Source organism: Carassius auratus, chromosome 14, assembly GCF_003368295.1.
Source record: "Carassius auratus strain Wakin chromosome 14, ASM336829v1, whole genome shotgun sequence".
In the NCBI taxonomy this organism is placed as follows: Eukaryota; Metazoa; Chordata; class Actinopteri; order Cypriniformes; family Cyprinidae; genus Carassius; species Carassius auratus.
The window spans coordinates 32,339,201-32,358,162 of NC_039256.1; the positions used below are offsets into that span (position 1 = coordinate 32,339,201).

General features: G+C 41.3%; 2 protein-coding genes across 2 annotated transcripts; both read right to left on the reverse strand.

The window, feature by feature from the left end:
- Positions 1-2,104: 2,104 nt before the first annotated feature.
- LOC113114409 (homeobox protein Nkx-3.2-like) lies at positions 2,105-5,352 on the reverse strand. The gene is made up of 2 exons (XM_026281343.1): positions 4,743-5,352; positions 2,105-3,865 (listed from the first exon to the last, which is right to left on the reverse strand). The coding sequence occupies exons 1-2, from the start codon at positions 5,056-5,058 to the stop codon at positions 3,450-3,452; spliced, it is 732 nt and encodes a 243-aa protein (XP_026137128.1). The 5' UTR covers positions 5,059-5,352; the 3' UTR covers positions 2,105-3,449.
- A 3,918-nt stretch (positions 5,353-9,270) lies between these two features.
- LOC113114432 (AP-3 complex subunit beta-1-like) lies at positions 9,271-18,188 on the reverse strand. The gene is made up of 13 exons (XM_026281369.1): positions 18,183-18,188; positions 18,050-18,104; positions 17,610-17,662; positions 16,480-16,549; positions 16,343-16,398; positions 12,073-12,124; positions 11,920-11,972; positions 11,772-11,829; positions 11,615-11,676; positions 11,305-11,362; positions 10,975-11,065; positions 10,826-10,900; positions 9,271-10,204 (listed from the first exon to the last, which is right to left on the reverse strand). Exons 8-13 carry the CDS (start codon positions 11,812-11,814, stop codon positions 10,105-10,107), a joined length of 429 nt encoding a protein of 142 aa, XP_026137154.1. The 5' UTR covers positions 11,815-11,829; positions 11,920-11,972; positions 12,073-12,124; positions 16,343-16,398; positions 16,480-16,549; positions 17,610-17,662; positions 18,050-18,104; positions 18,183-18,188; the 3' UTR covers positions 9,271-10,104.
- Positions 18,189-18,962: the final 774 nt, after the last annotated feature.

An 18,962-nucleotide genomic window follows, 5' to 3' on the forward strand; every position in this document is an offset into this window, starting at 1 on the left:
AACTTCAATTCGAATCAGCTAGAGTTTGACATCATGACGTCACCGACAAGCGTCCATAAATGGCTTTTCCATTTCTAAATACACTGGTTGTTTGTAAACAAATGAATCGATATAAAAAGCTTGTAATGAAACATTAATCTCCAGAAACATGAACTGAACCACTGGAGCTTTGTTATGTGTGTGTGTGTGTGTCATACCTGTCAAGTATCCCGTTTTGGCCGGGAAAGTCACGTATTTTACCCTTCTTTCCCGCCGTCCTCCCGAATTAGTATTTTCCCGTAAGTCTCCCGTATTTTTATTATTATTATTTTTTTTACCTGCGTTATTAATAAAATAATAATAATAAAAACATTCCCAATCTGAGCTCTGTCACTAGTCTCGCGATAACTCCCACCTATAGTAGCCTGTCGCGAGGGGTGTGTGAGGTCAGATGACATGAGTTAAAACGTGGGAAAAACAACAACAACAAAAGAAAAAACAGAGACGGATGATGGATGCTACAATAGAGAGTGAAGGCACACCTGCCAAAAAAACCAAAACCCATGTGTAAATACCGTGATAAATGGGACAGCGAATTTACTTTTTTAAAGAATGCAAAGTCTGCAACAAATTGGTACAACAACTCACTAAAAGAGTAAAAGAAAAGTTATGTGAAATGAAAAGAAAAACTGTTAAAGAAAAGCAATATGAAATGAAAAGAATGTGTGGAATTAAAATAAAATGTAAATGTAAAGACAAGCAATGTTAAATTAACAGAAAATATGCAAATAAGCCTTTAAATAAATGCTCTTCATATATACCCTTTTGTGTTTTAATTTGGGCTATAACACCTGTCTTAAAATGTAAGGGATACTGGAGCTTTGTTGGGGTGGTGGGACTGCTCGCAATGGGCGCTGGAAAATTTCCCTTATTTTCAAATCCAAAACTTGACAGGTATGGTGTGTGTGTGTGTGTGATCATTTCAATGCCAGTAGAATCTGGAGTGGCAAAATGAAGCTCCATCTGCGAATGATTTCTAGATCAGCTCCAGCGAGTCCCGTTTGAGCTTGAGACTAAAGCTGCTCTCTCTTTCTCTTTCTCTCTTTTTCTTGGTCATTACACACATTTTCCCGGAAAGTTGAACCGGACTCGCTGCATTTATGCTGAAGAATGTAAGGACTCGTGCCCGTCTTTGCACGTGCACGCGCTCGCTGAGAAATGACCTCAAAATATCGACCATCAATTTAAACACGTTAACCCGAATCAGAGACACGCTTTTAAAGGAAAATGCTCGTGTTGAGAATGGTTTTGTGTTTTTTAACTCCGCATGGGCCTCAGAACAACCTCTCAAATTGACATAAACGGACTCAAAACCAACAGCAAGGCATTAATGTCAAATATGCCTCACATTTCCCAGCATTCATCATAAATCTGTCCTTGTTTTACACATTAAAATCTGAAGAAAAAAAACTGGATGAATTGCGATAAATATTCGGTGTTTTTAAATTGATATAACGCGCTCATACAGACCTCATGTGTAATCAAATATATTTCTATAATTATTTCAATTCAAACTGCATGCATTTAAAATGTAGCGCAACTATTTTGCATTGAAAAATTTACTGGTGTTTGGCATATACGCAGCAAGGGTTAATTATTAGTTTATTTGATTGTCTCCACACAAAAACCTTATTTGAGCTCAGAGACTAAAACTGAAAAACAAGAACACAATGTCACCAGCTCGAGGAATAAAAGTAGCCAATCTTTGCGTGTATTAAAATGCCACGTGCTCAGAAAGCAGAGATGTGAAAGTGTGTTTCATCTCTCCATCCATCAGAACAGAGACGATCTTCATCATGTGTTCATGAGAGTTTAATGAGAAGACAGAGACAGAGTCTTACCGTGTCTTAGAGCTGCTTGTCTTTTCGTTTTTAGCTCGCAATAAAACACCATCAATCTGACAGGATTGAAAGAATCTGATCTGATGTAGCATTAAACAAACGCTTAAAACTTTAAGTTTATTCCACTAATCACTCAGTTCCGAGAATAACTCGGTATGTCAGTCAGAATAACCACAATAAACCAAGCGAGATGCAAGCTATGCTAATCTTTTATTGAAATATAATTCATACATTTATATACACAAAGTTAAACCGAATTAGCTCTGTAATATAGTCAAGTGTATTACAGAGTTGATGCCTTGATCTGATCATAAATCAAAGTGTTTGAAACGGCCGACAAAACAACATTAAATCATAACCCGATGCATGTGTTATTAGTTTCATGATTATTATTTTTGAACAGGGCTGTGATGGTTGCATAGTTTGGTTTTATGGTTTGCATTATTAATAATCTCAGTTACTTTATGTTTATTGCTGTTGCGAATTTCAGTCATTTTAATATTCCGAAGTTCCTTTTTTGTCTCCAATACATGAATGAGACTAAAATGCGTAAATGTGGAGAGAAGATTTTAGTTATTCTGAAATATGGATTCAACTTTAAAGCAGAATTCAGCAGTATGATAGCCTAAAATACCATACAGCACCCTCGGAGGAACAACATTTACATGCTTCTAAACGTGGATTTAACGATTATTCAGCGACTCTTCTTCTCTTCTGTCAAACTTACACTAGTTTAATGACTCCAGAGGGCTCGTGTCACGGGTCATTAATTCCATAATTTGACTTTGAGGATCTCATAAAATGCAGAGAAACACGACTGAAATTATGCTTTTAATGTGTGATTTCTTTTCCATTAAACAAAACAGGTAGCACTAATATGAAAGCACACATAGGTGGAGTAAACTCTGAGACGTCACTGTTCTCTCGTGAGTCCATGTTTCCTGCCGTGATGAACTGTGGGAAAGTGCCGGTCTTACCGTTACCGAGAACAAACAACAGCAACGGCTGCTTTCCAACCAGAAGAGAGACAGTTTGCTAAAACCAGACATATTTTCCAAACATTGTGACACAAAATCCTGGTTTTATAGAGTGTAAAACTCATATAGTAGCCGAGTTCTGAGCTCCAGAAGCACATCTCTGAGGGTGCTTCTCAAAATAGTGAGGGGGCTCGAACCTTAATAATATCTATAAAGGTTTTATAAAGGTGCCGTCCATTGCTGTGGCGTAAAGAGCTGTTTACAATCTCTAAAACTCGCTCTTAATTATTGTAAGTTCTCTTCGATGCTCAATGAATCTCTCTACACTTCTTTATAATGAGATGATTCGTGCTGAACACAAATAGCGGAGGATGATTCTAGCATAAACGCATCTGATTGGCTGTTGGGTTCAAGAACTCGAGAGAAGTGTCTGTGATGCTGATGTGATCCGTAAGCCGTGGTTTGCCAAAATCCTCAGTGAAATGCCATTAATGCAGCTTTAGCTGAGAGTTTGAGCACCCCGTAGAACCGGGCCTGGCGTGTTCAGGTAACGAATGTCTTGAGTCGAATAAATATAGTGTAAGTCCCGGTGTCACTGGCTTCCCGTGCACGCGGAGGACAGGCTCCAGGCGGGCAGGCAGTACGTGTACGGGTAGTAATAGGAGAGCAGCGGCGGTCGCAGTAGTTCTCCGGGGCTGTATTGTCTCCGGTCGTCCCGGACCAGCACCTTCACGGCCACCTTCTTCGCCGCCGGGGCCGAGGCCAGCAGATCGGCGGCCATCTGGCGTCGCTTGGTCTTGTACCGTCGGTTCTGGAACCAGATCTTGACCTGCGTCTCGGTGAGTTTGAGGGAGGCGGCGAGGTCCGCGCGCTCCGGTCCCGACAGATAGCGCTGGTGATTGAAGCGACGCTCGAGCTCGAACACCTGCGCGTGAGAGAACGCGGCGCGCGAGCGCTTCTTCCGCTGCTTGGGCTGATCGCTGCTCTTCTCCTCGGCGCCGGTGCAGTCTGCAAAACAACCCACACGCGTTACTGCATGCGCTGTTTGTAGATATAACTGTCTCTGAAGTTCAAAATAATAGAATAGAATAGAATAATATAATACCATGGTATCACCACGTGCGCGATAAACACCACCAACAACAAAGTCTACATTAATTAAAAAAAAGGTGCATGGACGTGCCATTTTGTTTGACTTGGAACATTGATACACACGTTTACAGGCATATAGCCCACCTTTCTCTAACGATTTTATAAAGCATGTTGTTTTTGTACAATTACCTCAAAAGTATCCTATATATGTATAATATAATACCATGGACTTAGCACATTTGCGATAAACATAAAAGTATTTTATAGTTTGAAAAAAAAGTGCACGGCAGTGCTATTTTTGTCATTCAACCTTGAGAATACATAAACGCGTTTATAAAAGACACATTTCTCCGAAGTCGTTTTTGAAAGCGTGCGCTTTTTGCACAATTACCTCCAAAGTATACATAATATAATACAATATTAGGACATGCGCGATAAACAAACAAACAAACAAAAGTCTACTATACTTAGAAAAGACTGCAAGGTAGGCCTACACGGTTATAAACATATATAGCACATCTTTCTCTGATGAAGTCTTTCAAAGCATTCCCTTTTGTACAACTGCCTCTAACACCGTGATATTAGCAAATGTGCAACAAACAGAAAAGTTTATTAGTCTATAGAAAAAGATGCATGTTAGTTCTTTATATATAAATGGATGTGGATATATATATGGATATATATACACATTAAAGACTATTATAACTAAAACATAAAAATAAGTTTGTGTTTGATCAAGTATATTTCCAGACTCCGTTAATCCGTGCGAGTGTCGGACGGAGATGTTACTCACCGGACACACGCTCCCGGGCTCCGCAGTGCTCCGCCGTGGACTCCGGGTCCGTGTCTTCCGCTAAATCTGCGTCTTTCTCGGGCTTTGCGTCGATCTGCGCTTTACTGTCGGTGTCCTCGCTCATCCCGGAGTCCGAGTCGTAGTTCTTGTGCTCTCTCTCGTCGCTCCTGTCCGGTTCATCCATGCCACCGAAGATCTTCCAGCAAGCGCTTTTTGAGAAACAAACCTCCAGATCGTTCAAGTGTCGAGACTCGTCTTTTCGGTTCAGGATGGCTTGAATGGAGAACGGCATCAGAGAGTTACTGCGCACAGCCATCCTCGGCAGGAGAAGTCACTGTTGATTGTAAAGCGGCGGGGTTAGGAGCTCCAGATCCGGGTCAGATGGAGATTGAGCCCCGAGGCGGCAGCTCGCTCGCATCGCGGCGCGCGTGAAGGGGAGATCGGTGATGCGCGTCCACGTCGCCAGAACGCGAGTGTGAACGAACACAGCGCTACTGTACACTTCACCTGCGGCTGACACTGACCCTCAGCGCACTCCCATTGGCCAGACAGACACCCGTCCCAACTTCTGATTGGCTGCGGGGAGCGTCCACAGATTTCAGAACACCCAGAACGCGTAACCCCTTAACCCTTAAACACCCGAGGAGAGCTGCAGCCCTGTGTGAAAAGAGATCAGTGACCCTTTAAATGACAGTGACGACTAAATACGAGCTGATGATAAAGTCGATCTACAAACACGAACAGACGCAAAAACTGAGTTTCAGGTGATTACGCATCGTTCAACTGAACATTTATAAGAAACAAAATAATTAAGGTCAACTCTATAATATTCAGTGTTCATCACATAAATCTCGCTTATGCGTGATTTTATTCTCAGGTCACTCGGATCAAATGGATTTACACTTGTAAGTAGCTATTTCTTTTAGATTAAAGAGCTGTCACTGTTTTCTTCTTTTCTTTTTTTCTTTTTTCTTTTTCTTTTTGGTCGCGACGGCCTTGTGTCCTTCGAGCTAATGGTGAATTATTTCTATATTTTGATTAATAATTTTAAATGTGATTATTAAAAGCACTGCATAACATATTTCGTTCATTCCACAAAAATAAAGTCGCTAATAAAAAATATGATAATAAATAATGTTTCGTCAAAATATTGTCGAATAATTTCGAACACATTTATGAAAGTGGAAATGAATGAGGCCTAGGAACTGTAGCAGAAAATATTAATTCGCTATAGACTATGAATATGCGACTCTTGTCTTAATTTTCCATGTAACAGCAACAGCATTAGTTGTTATACTACTACTAGCCTACTACTAATAATATATATATATATATATATATATATATATATATATATATATATATATATATATATATATATATATATATATATATTTATCTTAATTGATTCTTATTCTTGATGCAGCTGATTTCGGCAGACTTTCATTCAAATACATTGCGAAGTGTCATTAAATAATTTATTTTTAGGCTATCTGGTTTAGATTCATATATAGGCTATATATATATATATATATATACTATATATATATATATATATATATATATATATATATATATATATATATATATATATAGTTATGGTAGGCTATATTGTGAGGATTTACGACAAAAATAGTATTAGTTTAAACTGTAATATATTATATTACGGCTATCTGTAAATATCTGAGGTTAATGTACATTTAATGAACCAATCCGGTTTGTTGATCGTTGACGGGTAATTATCAAATGTAATACAAATTTTTTTAATTCAGTGTTAATTCCGATTCCGATTAATAAATCGCGATGTTGGACTTTAATCGTCATATTGTTTTTTTCGTGTTGAAGTTATAGCCTAAAGCCTTAATTCGATTCCTACATTAATAAAAGTAAAACAATGTTTATCTATCTCGCTTCTTTTCTCACAAACACAATCGCACTGCATTTAAACTGGTTTTCTATCGTTTTATTTTCTAATCCAGTATAATTGTATATATTTTCTGTCCTGCTTTTACCAAAACATCAGAACAGAAAATATAAATTCTGCTTTATTCACTATTAGCCTAATCAACACAAATAACTAAATTACGGCTGAAGTTTAATATAAATAGATCAAAGGATACAATATATCAGGCTACCATGAAATATGCAAGCCTACACTGAAAAAAATAGGCTACATGTTTCTTTTTTTATAAATGTAAGTATAGTTGCAAACAATTTATTTTACCTACATTTAATAAAGAAACTATTTTGTTAGTCAACTAAATGTGTTTATTTAAATGTATCTAAAATAAATTGTTTGCAACCACTTACCATAAAAAAATTAGTAAATTCAATAAATCATTCTTTTATTCAGTATAACACAGTTAATATCTAAACCTTCAGCAGTTAAACGGCTATGATAATTCAGAGGCTGACATTGAGAATAAAGCACATCATTTAGCTACGAGCGAATTTAAATCTGAAGTTGTCTTTATTTAAGGGTCTTAAAATCTTAATCTGTTAACATTATGATCCAAAAATGATTTTCTTGGTAAATATCAGTAAGTGTGCTGAACTCCAGCGCGCGCAAGACTCTCTCTCCATCTAGCGGCCGCGCGCCTCACTCACGCGCGCTGCTATCTGTCTGATAAGTGACTTGAACATTGTTGTTCTGCGCGTGACCGCAGATGTTTGCGGTGGTTCACCGCGAGCGTGCACGCAACATAATTTGCGCGCGCACGCGAAAAATAATAAAGGCTTCAGTAAACTTCAAAGCACTTCATTCCCGCTGTTTAACAACGACGCTCGGAACCATCGAATCTACGTTTGAAATAAAGTCTCAAAGTCAAAGGTGGTGCATGCAGTCATAAATAGCCTATTTATTAGCAAATAACCCTGGAGGACAAAAGCAGTCATCAGTAGCACAGATGGACATTGGGTCAAAATTATACATTTCTCTTTTATGCCCAAAATCATTAGGATATTAAGATAAGATCATTTTCATGAAGATATTTAGTAAATTTCCTACCTTAAATATATCAAAACTTAATGTTTGATTAGTAATATGCATTGCTAAGAACTTAATTTGAACAATTTTAAAGATGATTTTCTCAATATTTACATTTATTTGCTCCCTCAGATTCCAGATAGTTGTATCTCAGACAGATATTGTCCTCCGAACAAACCACACATCACTGAGAGATGATTCAGATACTGTATAAACCTCAGGGTCACACACACGTCGGCAAGAGTGAGTTAATCTGACTCAACTATGACCTCAACGGGAAAATGATTCATAAAAAAGTAATAATAAATGTGCAGTTTAGCGTTGGTCTGTAGTCATTATAATTAATATTATTTTCATAGAGATCTCTGTGTGTGTGTGTGATATGACTGTCAGATGAGTTTAACAGTATATGACGGAGCTTGTGTGTGTGTGTGTGTGTGCAGGACTCTTCAGGAGAAGACATTCGTGTATGAAAGTCCTTCTGTCTGGCTCTTCTTCCTGACAAAACTCATGCGCGGCGATTGAAAGCTCCATCTCGTCCACATGAGTGTGACCCGGTCCCTCATCCTCACGGACACGAGCACAGACGCAGAGACGCGAGGGATGCTTATACTCACCTGAAAACGGAGAAGTTCACGCGCTGAACTGCGTTTAAGGCGCGGTCACGCGCCCCGCTGCTCGGAGACATTTCAACAGGAATCTATTTCCCGAAGGAGAGAAACTTTTCCACATTCACATTTCACTCTGGGATAAATGGCTCATTGGAACTGGCTTTACTGACCAGCAGGAGAAAAAAAGGTTAGGAAGTTTACTACATCTCTGCACTATTACACAACAGACCTCTGTCGTTAATGTTCGTCAAGCACACGGTGCATTCAGATCTCGGGAAGTGTGTATCGAGTTGGTTAGGGGTAATAGCGACTGGCTTTGGCCGTGCACCTTTTCCCGCATCGAGAGCAAAACAATTATATATATATTGTGCAGAAGCCTTCTATCATAATTTGCACACACAACTTTATTATAAACGTATTATATGCACGCCAAAGTCAATTTAGCGTATCAACAGCACGCTTTTCTGTTTTTATTTGGCTATTTAAACGATTTTCTATGAGACGGGGCTGCTCGGAAAACAGATTTAAAAGAGAATCCCGTTTCCTGAATTTGACCCTTATAACTGCTCTTGTGGTTCAGGGTCTCACACACGATCTTCCCGATGTTTCTCTTGCTCTGTACTTCTGTGTTGTTCTGTATTCCCCGTGTGAGTACAGCTGCAGGTTCAGTTTGGAGGTGGCGCCACCGCGTGGAGAGCGCAGGTACTGAGAACAGCTCAAACTCCACAGAAACACTAGACACTAGTACATGCATTTTAAACGGAAACATTGGAAACTGACTGAATTTTAGCATTGCAGGTGTTTGCATATTTGTTTTGTGTATATATATTTTCATGGCGATTCGGAAAGACACACCTGTAAAAAGTTCTTAATTTTTTAACTTCAGTGGCTTTCTTTGTTAAAGTAAAAAAATAAAATAAATACATCATAATTAGCTTCGTGTCATTATGTTTATTTATTATTATTCTTTATTAATTTAAATTCTACACTTTTATTTTATCTACCAAAATTAAGTGCCAATGGGATCAGAAAATAAACTCAAAGTGAGAGCATGATTATTTTCCTGACCACATCGGCAGATGTTTATGTTTTCAGCAAAAACTCAAACCATTTTGATATCTTTCATCAGGTCACTTTGCTTCTTCGGTAAATGTTTCTTGATTTCAGAATGTTTCAGTATTTGAGCTGAAAACCAGACAGAGACACTGAGAAACATCATATGTTTTAGCATTATACAAGGGATCAGGTTTTAATTACTGTAAGCACAACTGTAAAGGTTTTTCTGTCATGTTCTGATCACTTGTGCAGTGTGTCTGAGGGACTGAGCTGTAAATGAAGGGAATAAGTGAATGGTTCATCTGAAGAGATCCTCCTGCTGGAAGAAACGAGATCACAGCTGTGTCCTGCAGCAGTAAACGCCCAATAACACCCGAGACACGGATTCTGAACCACACACACAAGCTCACAGAAACATCAAATAACAATTAAAAACTTGCAAAAAAAAAAAAAAAAAAATCTAAAAACACCTAAAATTGGATCAGAGCAATATTAGGGTTTATAATAAAAAGGTAAAATATAAAATAAAAAATACTGACATTCACAGAATGAGCATCTCTGACACACACACACACACAGTTTCTGATGAACTGGATGAGTTACACACACAGCAGCTCTTCTTCCTCCGTCTGCAGATCTCCATCATGTTGATTCTCGGCTCTGATTCAGATTGATTTCCCAGTGAACTCCAGGAGATCAGGCAGACTCTTCATCGTTTGCCTCTTTTTGGAGGCGGCTCGTCAGATTTCTGTGCTCCACGTGTGCGAGGAAGTGCAGGACTGGAGTCACGCTTGCGTCCCCTCGCCGACCTGAGACACACACACACACACACAGTATCATTGTTCATGACCTATCATTAAAGAACACATTGCATCCCGTAAACCAAAGCACATGATTGTTCTTTCATTTCCAGTGTGACGATTGAACAGTAAGTGATTTTTAACATCTTTTTTGACTCATTATTATTAGATCAGATTCACTTTCAGACATTTTTTAAAAATTTGTCAAAATGCAAAAGCGCTGTGTGCTGCTCAGTGTAGGATACAGGAGCGCCCTCCGGCGGCTGGAGACGGTAATGTTTCTCTTGGTTCTAAATAAATGCGACTTACAAGATATATAAAAAAATAGATAAATATCAAAATAAATATATAAAAAAAAACAGCAGTACTGAAAAAATGTGTTAGACACAAATCTAACAAGAATAAATATCATGGCAAAGGAGTTTCCAAATGTTCGTTTGTGTGATATTTTGAACACAGTGCTTCATTCTGCAGGAGATGTGAGACATTCTGCATCCTGTGTGCAGTTCTTGGATTTGTGTGTAAGTTTTGAAAAGAACGAGGTTAGGTGTTGAAAATGTGAGTAAGCAGCTGAAACATCTGTAAATAGAGTAAGAGGCTCTATATGAGCAGCTAGTGTTTCAGACTGACCGTGTGTTCGGGGAGCTTTCCTCTTTCCCGCTGAGTTTACTGAGCGCTCGAGTGGACGGTTTGCTGGGTTTATTCCTGAAACACAGAGCAGAAGAATGAGTCTGGAGAGACGGATCCGTGAGCTTCAGAGCATCAGACGTCTGTCGTACCTCTCTGCCTCCAGACGAGACGCAGCTCGAGTCGTCGCTCTTCCTCTGCTCTCCTCTTCATCATCCTCTCTCTTCTCTGACGCTCCGGTGTCTGTGAACCACACAAACAGACTGAACACCCTCCTTACAACTCTTCTGATCAAACACTACAATACAGGGAAATTAGATTCAAATAAAATAAGATAAGTATAATAAACAGTACTAAAACCATACAATAATGAGAAGTATACTTTAACACAGCTTCATAGAACTGAAATGTTTTCAAATAATATTTTATAGATATTTACAGTATTCATATTTTACAGCTGGTTATTAATTGAGTCTACACACCCGAGTCATCTGTGGCAGAAGACGTTTTGGAGGGTCGTCCGCGACGGGTCGGTCTCTGCTGAACACACACACACACACACACACACACACACACAGAGACACACAGACACACACACACACACACACAGACACACAGAGACACACACACACACACACACAGAGACACACACACACACAGAGAGACACACACACACACACACACACACACACACAGAGAGACACACACACACACACACACACACACACACTAGTGTCAGTCACTCATACACCTTTGCTCGCACACAGATAGTGTTTCAGTTTGTTTGCTCACGGTCACATCTTCCTCCTCCTTCCTCTCCTCCTCTTCATCACTCGCTTTGATGGTGTCCTGATCTTCAGACGGAAATGAGCCCCAAAATGAGACGTTTAACAGAATGATCACGCTGCTCTTCCTCACACAATGAAGATTAATGTAGACGACTACTGACCTTCATCTTTTCTCTGTTTGGCAGATTGGTCTGGTTCCTCCATCTCTACTGTTGAGTCCTGCAGAAACACTCATTATAAAGCTCTTCATCTGTCACACACACACTCACACTAACACACACACACACACACACACACTTGCTGACTTACTGGAGCCGAAGCAGGAAGATCGTCTGATCTCTTCCGTTTCAGTCCAGGTTTCACTAGAGAGAGACAGAGAGGTGAAGTGATGATCCACAGACGTGTGTGTGTGTGTGTGTGAGAGAGAGAGTGTGAGAGTGTGTGTGTGTGTGTGTGTGTCACCTGCAGGAGTGTCTCTGGTCTGAGCTGTAGAGCGGAGACTCCTGCGGTTCTGCTGAAAACAGCATCAACACAAACACTTCAGTCCCATCACAAACTAGGATTCATCTGAAATCTGATCACATGACCTGGAACGAATCTCATCAGAGTCTTCAAGAATGATATTTTATTATAAGATATGAGTCCAATATTAAAGTAATGCTGGATCAGATAGAAGAAACAGTCGAGCAACATAGAAGGACAGCATCTTGTGAGTGTTTTGTCTTGTTTTCTCATCAGACTAGTGTGTGATCATCATTGCTAGGAAAGTTTTTGTTTTGGTTTAAATTGTGTGTGTCTTACCATGGTTAATACGTGCTGAAAGTGGCGCTTGGTTTTGCGTTTGCCTATCGCGGGACTGCCTGGTTTCGATCTGCTAAATAGTGAGGCGTGGCCAAAGCCAGTGAAAGTACTTAATTAGCTGTTTGGAAAGCACTTGTCAGAAGAAACAGTCGAGCAACATAGAAGGACAGCAGCTTTGAGGCGTGTCCAGCTGACTTCAATCACAGGTAATCAGGCTAATACAAAGCGCTAGGTTTCACCGCGGCAGCGGTCGCGGCAACCCTCGTGTGAACCCTCCTCGTGTGAAGACCGATGAGTGTAAAGACAATCGACTCTACCTGCGCGACTCCACCGAGCAAGGACACCGACAGGGCACCTGAGTATTGCTTCTCTCTTTTTTTGCACTCTTTGTATAGTTTGTTCTCAAATATATCTTACACTTGTAGTCACTATGTGCTTTCAGATCTCTACTATCACTACTAACACTCGGAGACCACGCAATGTACGTCGCAGGAAGGACTGTCTGACAAACCTACGCCATGTCCCTCTGACCTCTACTACTACGCTCTCTATTCCAGTTGGTCTCTGGAACTGCCAGTCTGCTGTTAACAAAGCAGACTTCATTTCTTCTATTGCTACTCATTCCGGTCTCAACCTCATGGCTCTGACTGAGACTTGGATCAAACCTGAAGATACTGCCACCCCTGCAGCCCTCTCTACTAATTTCACTTGTTCCCACACTCCTCGTACCACTGGGAGGGGTGGAGGTACAGGTCTCCTTATATCCAAAGAATGGAAATTTGATCTTCAACCATCACCTACAGGTACTGGTTCATTTGAATCACATGCCATTACTGTAACCCACCCTGTTAAAATCCACTTTGTGGTCATTTATCGTCCTCCAGGTCAACTGGGAAACTTCTTGGAGGAGTTGGATGTGCTGCTATAAAACTTTCCTGAAGATGGTACTCCTCTGGTACTGCTTGGTGACTTCAACATCCACCTAGATAAACCCCAGGCTGCTGACTTCAAAACTCTGCTCACCTCATTTGATCTCAAGCTAGTGTCCACTACAGCGACTCACAAATCGGGCAACCAACTTGACCTCATCTACACGTGCTGTTGCTCTGTGGACAACTCTTCAGTTGCTCCACTGCACACATCTGATCACTTCCTCATTACTGCTAACCTAACACTTACTCCTGAAGTGGCACACACTCCAACGCAGGTCACCTTTCGACGGAACCTACGCTCACTCTCTCCATCTCACCTATCTGCTGTGGTTTCATCCTCTCTTCCACCATTCTCTCAGTTTTCTGCTCTGGACACGAACAGTGCTACGGACACTCTTTGCTCCACTTTAACATCTTGCTTGAACAACTTTTGCCCACTGTTGTCTAGACCAGCACGCACTGCCCCATCTGCCCCCTGGCTGTCCGAGGTTCTCTGTGAACATCGCTCTAAACTCAGGGCTGCAGAGAGGAAATGGCAGAAATCAAAAAACTCTACGGACCTCAGTGTGTATCAATCTCTCCTCTCTTCCTTCTCTGCAAAGGTCTTAACAGCTAAAACATCCAACTACCACAACAAAATTAACAGCTGCTGTGACGCTCGGACACTATTCAAGACTTTCTCTTCTCTTCTTAATCCGCCGCCTCCACCTCCTCCTCCATCGACTCTTACAGCGGACGACTTTGCAACTTTCTTCACAAATAAGACGAGATCCATCAGTGAACAATTCTCCACACTACAGACTGAGGAAAACTTCACAATGACCGATGCACACTCTTTCTCCTCCTCCTCCCCACTCTCAGAGATGGACGTCTCCAAAATTCTCCTCTCCAATCATCCTACTACTTGTCCACTTGATCCTATCCCCACTCACTTCCTTCAAGCGATCTCTTCTTCAGTCATACCTTCGCTTACTCACATTATCAACTCCTCTCTTCAATCTGGAACATTTCCCTCAGCATTCAAGCAGGCTCTGGTAATCCCACTGCTCAAGAAACCATCTCTAAATCCAGCGCTTCTAGAAAACTACAGACCAGTATCCCTTCTTCCATTCATTGCAAAGACACTTGAGCGAGCTGTGTTCAACCAGCTTTCTATGTTCCTTGGACAGAACAACCTCCTGGACAGCAACCAATCTGGCTTCAGAAGCGTCCACTCAACTGAGACTGCTCTGCTCTCGGTTACTGAAGCCCTGCGACTAGCAAGAGCAGCTTCAAAATCCTCGGTACTCATCTTACTGGACCTGTCTGCTGCTTTTGACACTGTTAATCACCAGATTCTCCTGTCCACCCTCAGAAAGATGGGGATCTCTGGAACTGCTCTCCTGTGGGTTAAGTCCTACCTCTCTGACAGATCCTTCAGTGTGTCCTGGAGAGGTGATGTTTCAAAGTCACACCACCTTGCTACTGGGGTTCCTCAAGGCTCAGTACTTGGACCACTTCTCTTCTCCATCTACATGACATCTTTAGGATCTGTCATTCAGAAGCATGGCTTTTCTTATCACTGCTATGCTGATGACACCCAACTCTACTTCTCATTCCAGCCTGATGACCCGACAGTAGCTGCTCGTATTTCAGCCTGTCTGAGTGACATTTCTAGCTGGATGAATGACCATCACCTTCAGCTTAACCTTACAAAGACTGAACTACTGGTGATTCCAGCTAACCCATTGATTCATCACAACTTCTCTATACAGCTGGGCTCGTCAACCATAACTCCTTCGAGGACAGCCAGAAACCTAGGAGTTGTGATGGATCATCAGTTAAGCTTCACGGACCACATTGCTACAACGACCCGGTCCTGCAGGTTTGCCTTATACAACATTAGGAAGATTAGACCCTTCCTGTCAGAGCAAGCAACCCAACTTCTTGTCCAAGCTCTTGTTCTCTCCAGACTGGACTATTGTAATGCTCTCTTGGCGGGCCTTCCTGCATGTACTGTCAAGCCCCTGCAAATGATCCAGAATGCAGCAGCGAGGGTTGTCTTCAATGAGCCAAAAAAAGCTCATGTTACTCCCCTCCTCATCAGGTTACACTGGCTACCAGTAGCCGCTCGCATCAGATTCAAGGTACTGATGCTTGCCTACAAGACGACCACTGGCACGGCACAAACTTACCTAAACTCACTGGTTAAATCCTATGTGCCCTCCAGAAGTTTGCGCTCTGCAAGTGAACAACGCCTTGTGGTGCCATCCCAAAGAAATTCAAAATCACTCTCACGGACCTTTTCCTGGACTGTGCCCAGCTGCTGGAATGACCTCCCAATCTCAATTCGTACAGCGGAGTCTTTACTCACTTTCAAGAAACATCTAAAGACTCATCTTTTTCGCCTGCACTTAACCTACTAACACCAGTACTTTTCCTTTTCTTGTCTTTTTCATTTAATTAAAAAAAAATAAATAATAAATTATATACACCTGGCTATGCGTTCTATACTAGACTAACTGAGACTTGTCATGGCACTTGTATTCTGTTGTTGTTCTCTTGTTGACCTGACTGCTTCTATTGTTCTCATTTGTAAGTCGCTTTGGATAAAAGCGTCTGCTAAATGATTAAATGTAAATGTAAATGTATTTCCGTCCTACACCAATAAAAACACATGTAAACAGTTAAACCATCTGTAAATGTTTGGTGTGACGATGGCATCAGTCCTGGACAGTGAGTCTTTATCTACACACAAATAAATATAAACTGAAACTAGGATCTTAAGAAAAGCAGTGTCTCCCTGATTTTAAAACATTATATAAAATGATTATAGACTTTAACTTCAGTAGTCTAGGTGAACACATTCTCCAACAATTCAACACACTTCAAAATTGGGAAAGAGACAAAAAACAAGTTTAAAGCTATATGTGTAAGTCTTTTAAAAAGAGAATTATTAAGTATTTTTTCTTTAAATCATGTTTTTCTCGAACTGATCAGGTGAACACAATCAAATGCACCTCTTTTGGCTCCTCCTCCACGGCTGGCTCCGCCTCCTTGGGCTGTGAAGCAGAGCCTTATGGGAAAGAAGAGAAACGGTCACATGATCTGAGTGTGAGAGGAGAAGGGCTCGCTGCAGGCGTGATGAGACTCTTACGTGTTTCAGATGCTCTGGAGGATCTTCCTCTGCGTGTCCTGCTCGATCTCTCCTCCTCTTCATCCTCACACTGTCACATTACAGTTACTTCATTTATTTATTCACTGACAAACAGCATAGTTAAAGAACTGACTATGGAAGAAACTTAGACAAAATTATGACATACTAAGTTATGAGATGAAAAACACTAAATCGATCACAAGTGCAGTATGGAGTACCTCAAGGCTCAGTACTAGGGCTGCTACTCTTCACGCTTTATATGTTACCCTTGGGAGATATCATCAGGAAACATGGTGTTAGCTTTCACTGTTATGCTGATGATACTCAGCTCTATATTTCCTCGCAGCCCGGTGAAACACACCAATTTGAAAAACTAATGGAATGCATAGTTGATATAAAAAACTGGATGACGAGTAATTTCTTACTGCTAAATTCAGAAAAAAACAGAGGTGTTAATTATAGGGCCTAAAAACTCTGCTTGTAATAACCTAGAACACTGTCTAAGACTTGATGGTTGCTCTGTCAATTCTTCGTCATCAGTTAGGAACCTAGGTGTGCTATTTGATCACCATCTTTCATTAGAAAGCCATGTTTCTAGCATTTGTAAAACTGCATTTTTCCATCTCAAAAATATATCTAAATTACGGCCTATGCTCTCAATGTCAAATGCAGAAATGTTAATCCATGCATTTATGACTTCAAGGTTAGACTATTGTAATGCTTTATTGGGTGGTTGTTCTGCACGCTTAGTAAACAAACTACAGTTAGTCCAAAATGCAGCAGCAAGAGTTCTTACTAGAACCAGGAAGTATGACCATATTAGCCCGGTCCTGTCCACACTGCACTGGCTCTCTATCAAACATCGTATAGATTTTAGAATATTGTTTATTACTTATAAAGCCCTGAATGATTTAGCACCTCAGTATTTGAATGAGCTCCTTTACATTATACTCCTCTACGTCCGCTACGTTCTCAAAACTCAGGCAATTTGATAATACCTAGAATATCAAAATCAACTGCGGGCGGCAGATCCTTTTCCTATTTGGCTCCTAAACTCCTAAACCAGACAGAGAGAGAGGGAGAGAGAGAGAGAGAGAGACAGAGAGAGAGAGAGAGAGAGGAAAACTGACCTCTTTAGTAGCCGCTTGCTCGTTTTCAGCATCAGTTCTGGTTTGATTCGCTGCTGTCAGAAAAACAGCATTTGAATTCAGATTCCACAACTGATTCAGGAATCATGACATCTAAAGTCAGTAATATGCTGTAAATATCAAAGTTTACATGAATCTTTGCTAGAACTACTAATGTTATGTAGTTATGAGCAGTGAGTGGTTTTCTCTATAAAGCAGAAGGTTTATTAGGCTGCTGTCACTTTAAGACCTAATGTACAGATCCAATACATTGGCACACATCTGACTTCTTTCTCAAACTGTTTACATTCACTTAAGACATAAATGACCGTGTTAACAAAGATACTCAACAAAGGGTATTTTAACATAAATTAAGTACCTACATTTCAAAAAATACAATTTTACTTCAAGCACCTTGTAAGCATCTTGAAACACATACACACCTGTCCTCTGAGCGGATGACCGTCCTCTCCGCGTGCCGCTCTCCGTCTGCTCCACCTGATCAGACAACATCATCAGTGACACACACAGGATTTCTGTTGAAAATCTGCAGATGAAATGATTCTGGTTCATTACCGTCTCAGAGGCATCTGATGACAATCTGTTCCTGGTCGTCTGAGACGGATGCAGCGCCTGGATCAAACACACAGGATACACTCAGACGTGGCTCCACACAATCACACTCTCACCATCAGAAACGCACAACTCATCATCACTAACCTGTGTCTGTAGAGTCTGTCTGCGCTGGCTCCGCGGTATCAGTGTTCTTTACATCTGCAAAGAGGGTCTGCGCAGACTCATCAGTTTCAATCTCTTTTGTGAGGATCTGTGCAGATTCTGCTGTATCTGTGTTCTTTATATCTGCAATAAGGGTCTGTACAGACTCAGCTTTATCTGTGATTTGGGTCTGCGCAGGCTCGGGTGTGTCTACATTGAGGGTCTGCGCAGGCTCAGCTTTATCTGCGATGAGGGTCTGTGCAGGCTCGGCTTTATCTGCGATGAGGGTCTGCGCAGGCTCGGATGTGTCTGCGATGAGGGTCTGCGCAGGCTCGGCTGTATCTGCGGTGAGGGTCTGCGCAGGCTCTGCTTTATCTGCGATGAGGGTCTGCGCAGGCTCGGATGTGTCTGCGGTGAGGGTCTGCGCAGGCTCGGCTTTATCTGCGATGAGGGTCTGCGCAGGCTCTGCTGTATCTGCGATGAGGGTCTGCGCAGGCTCAGCTGTGTCTACGTTGAGGGTCTGCGCAGGCTCGGCTGTATCTGCGATGAGGGTCTGCGCAGGCTCGGATGTGTCTGCGTTGAGGGTCTGCGCAGGCTCAGCTTTATCTGCGATGAGGGTCTGCGCAGGCTCGGATGTGT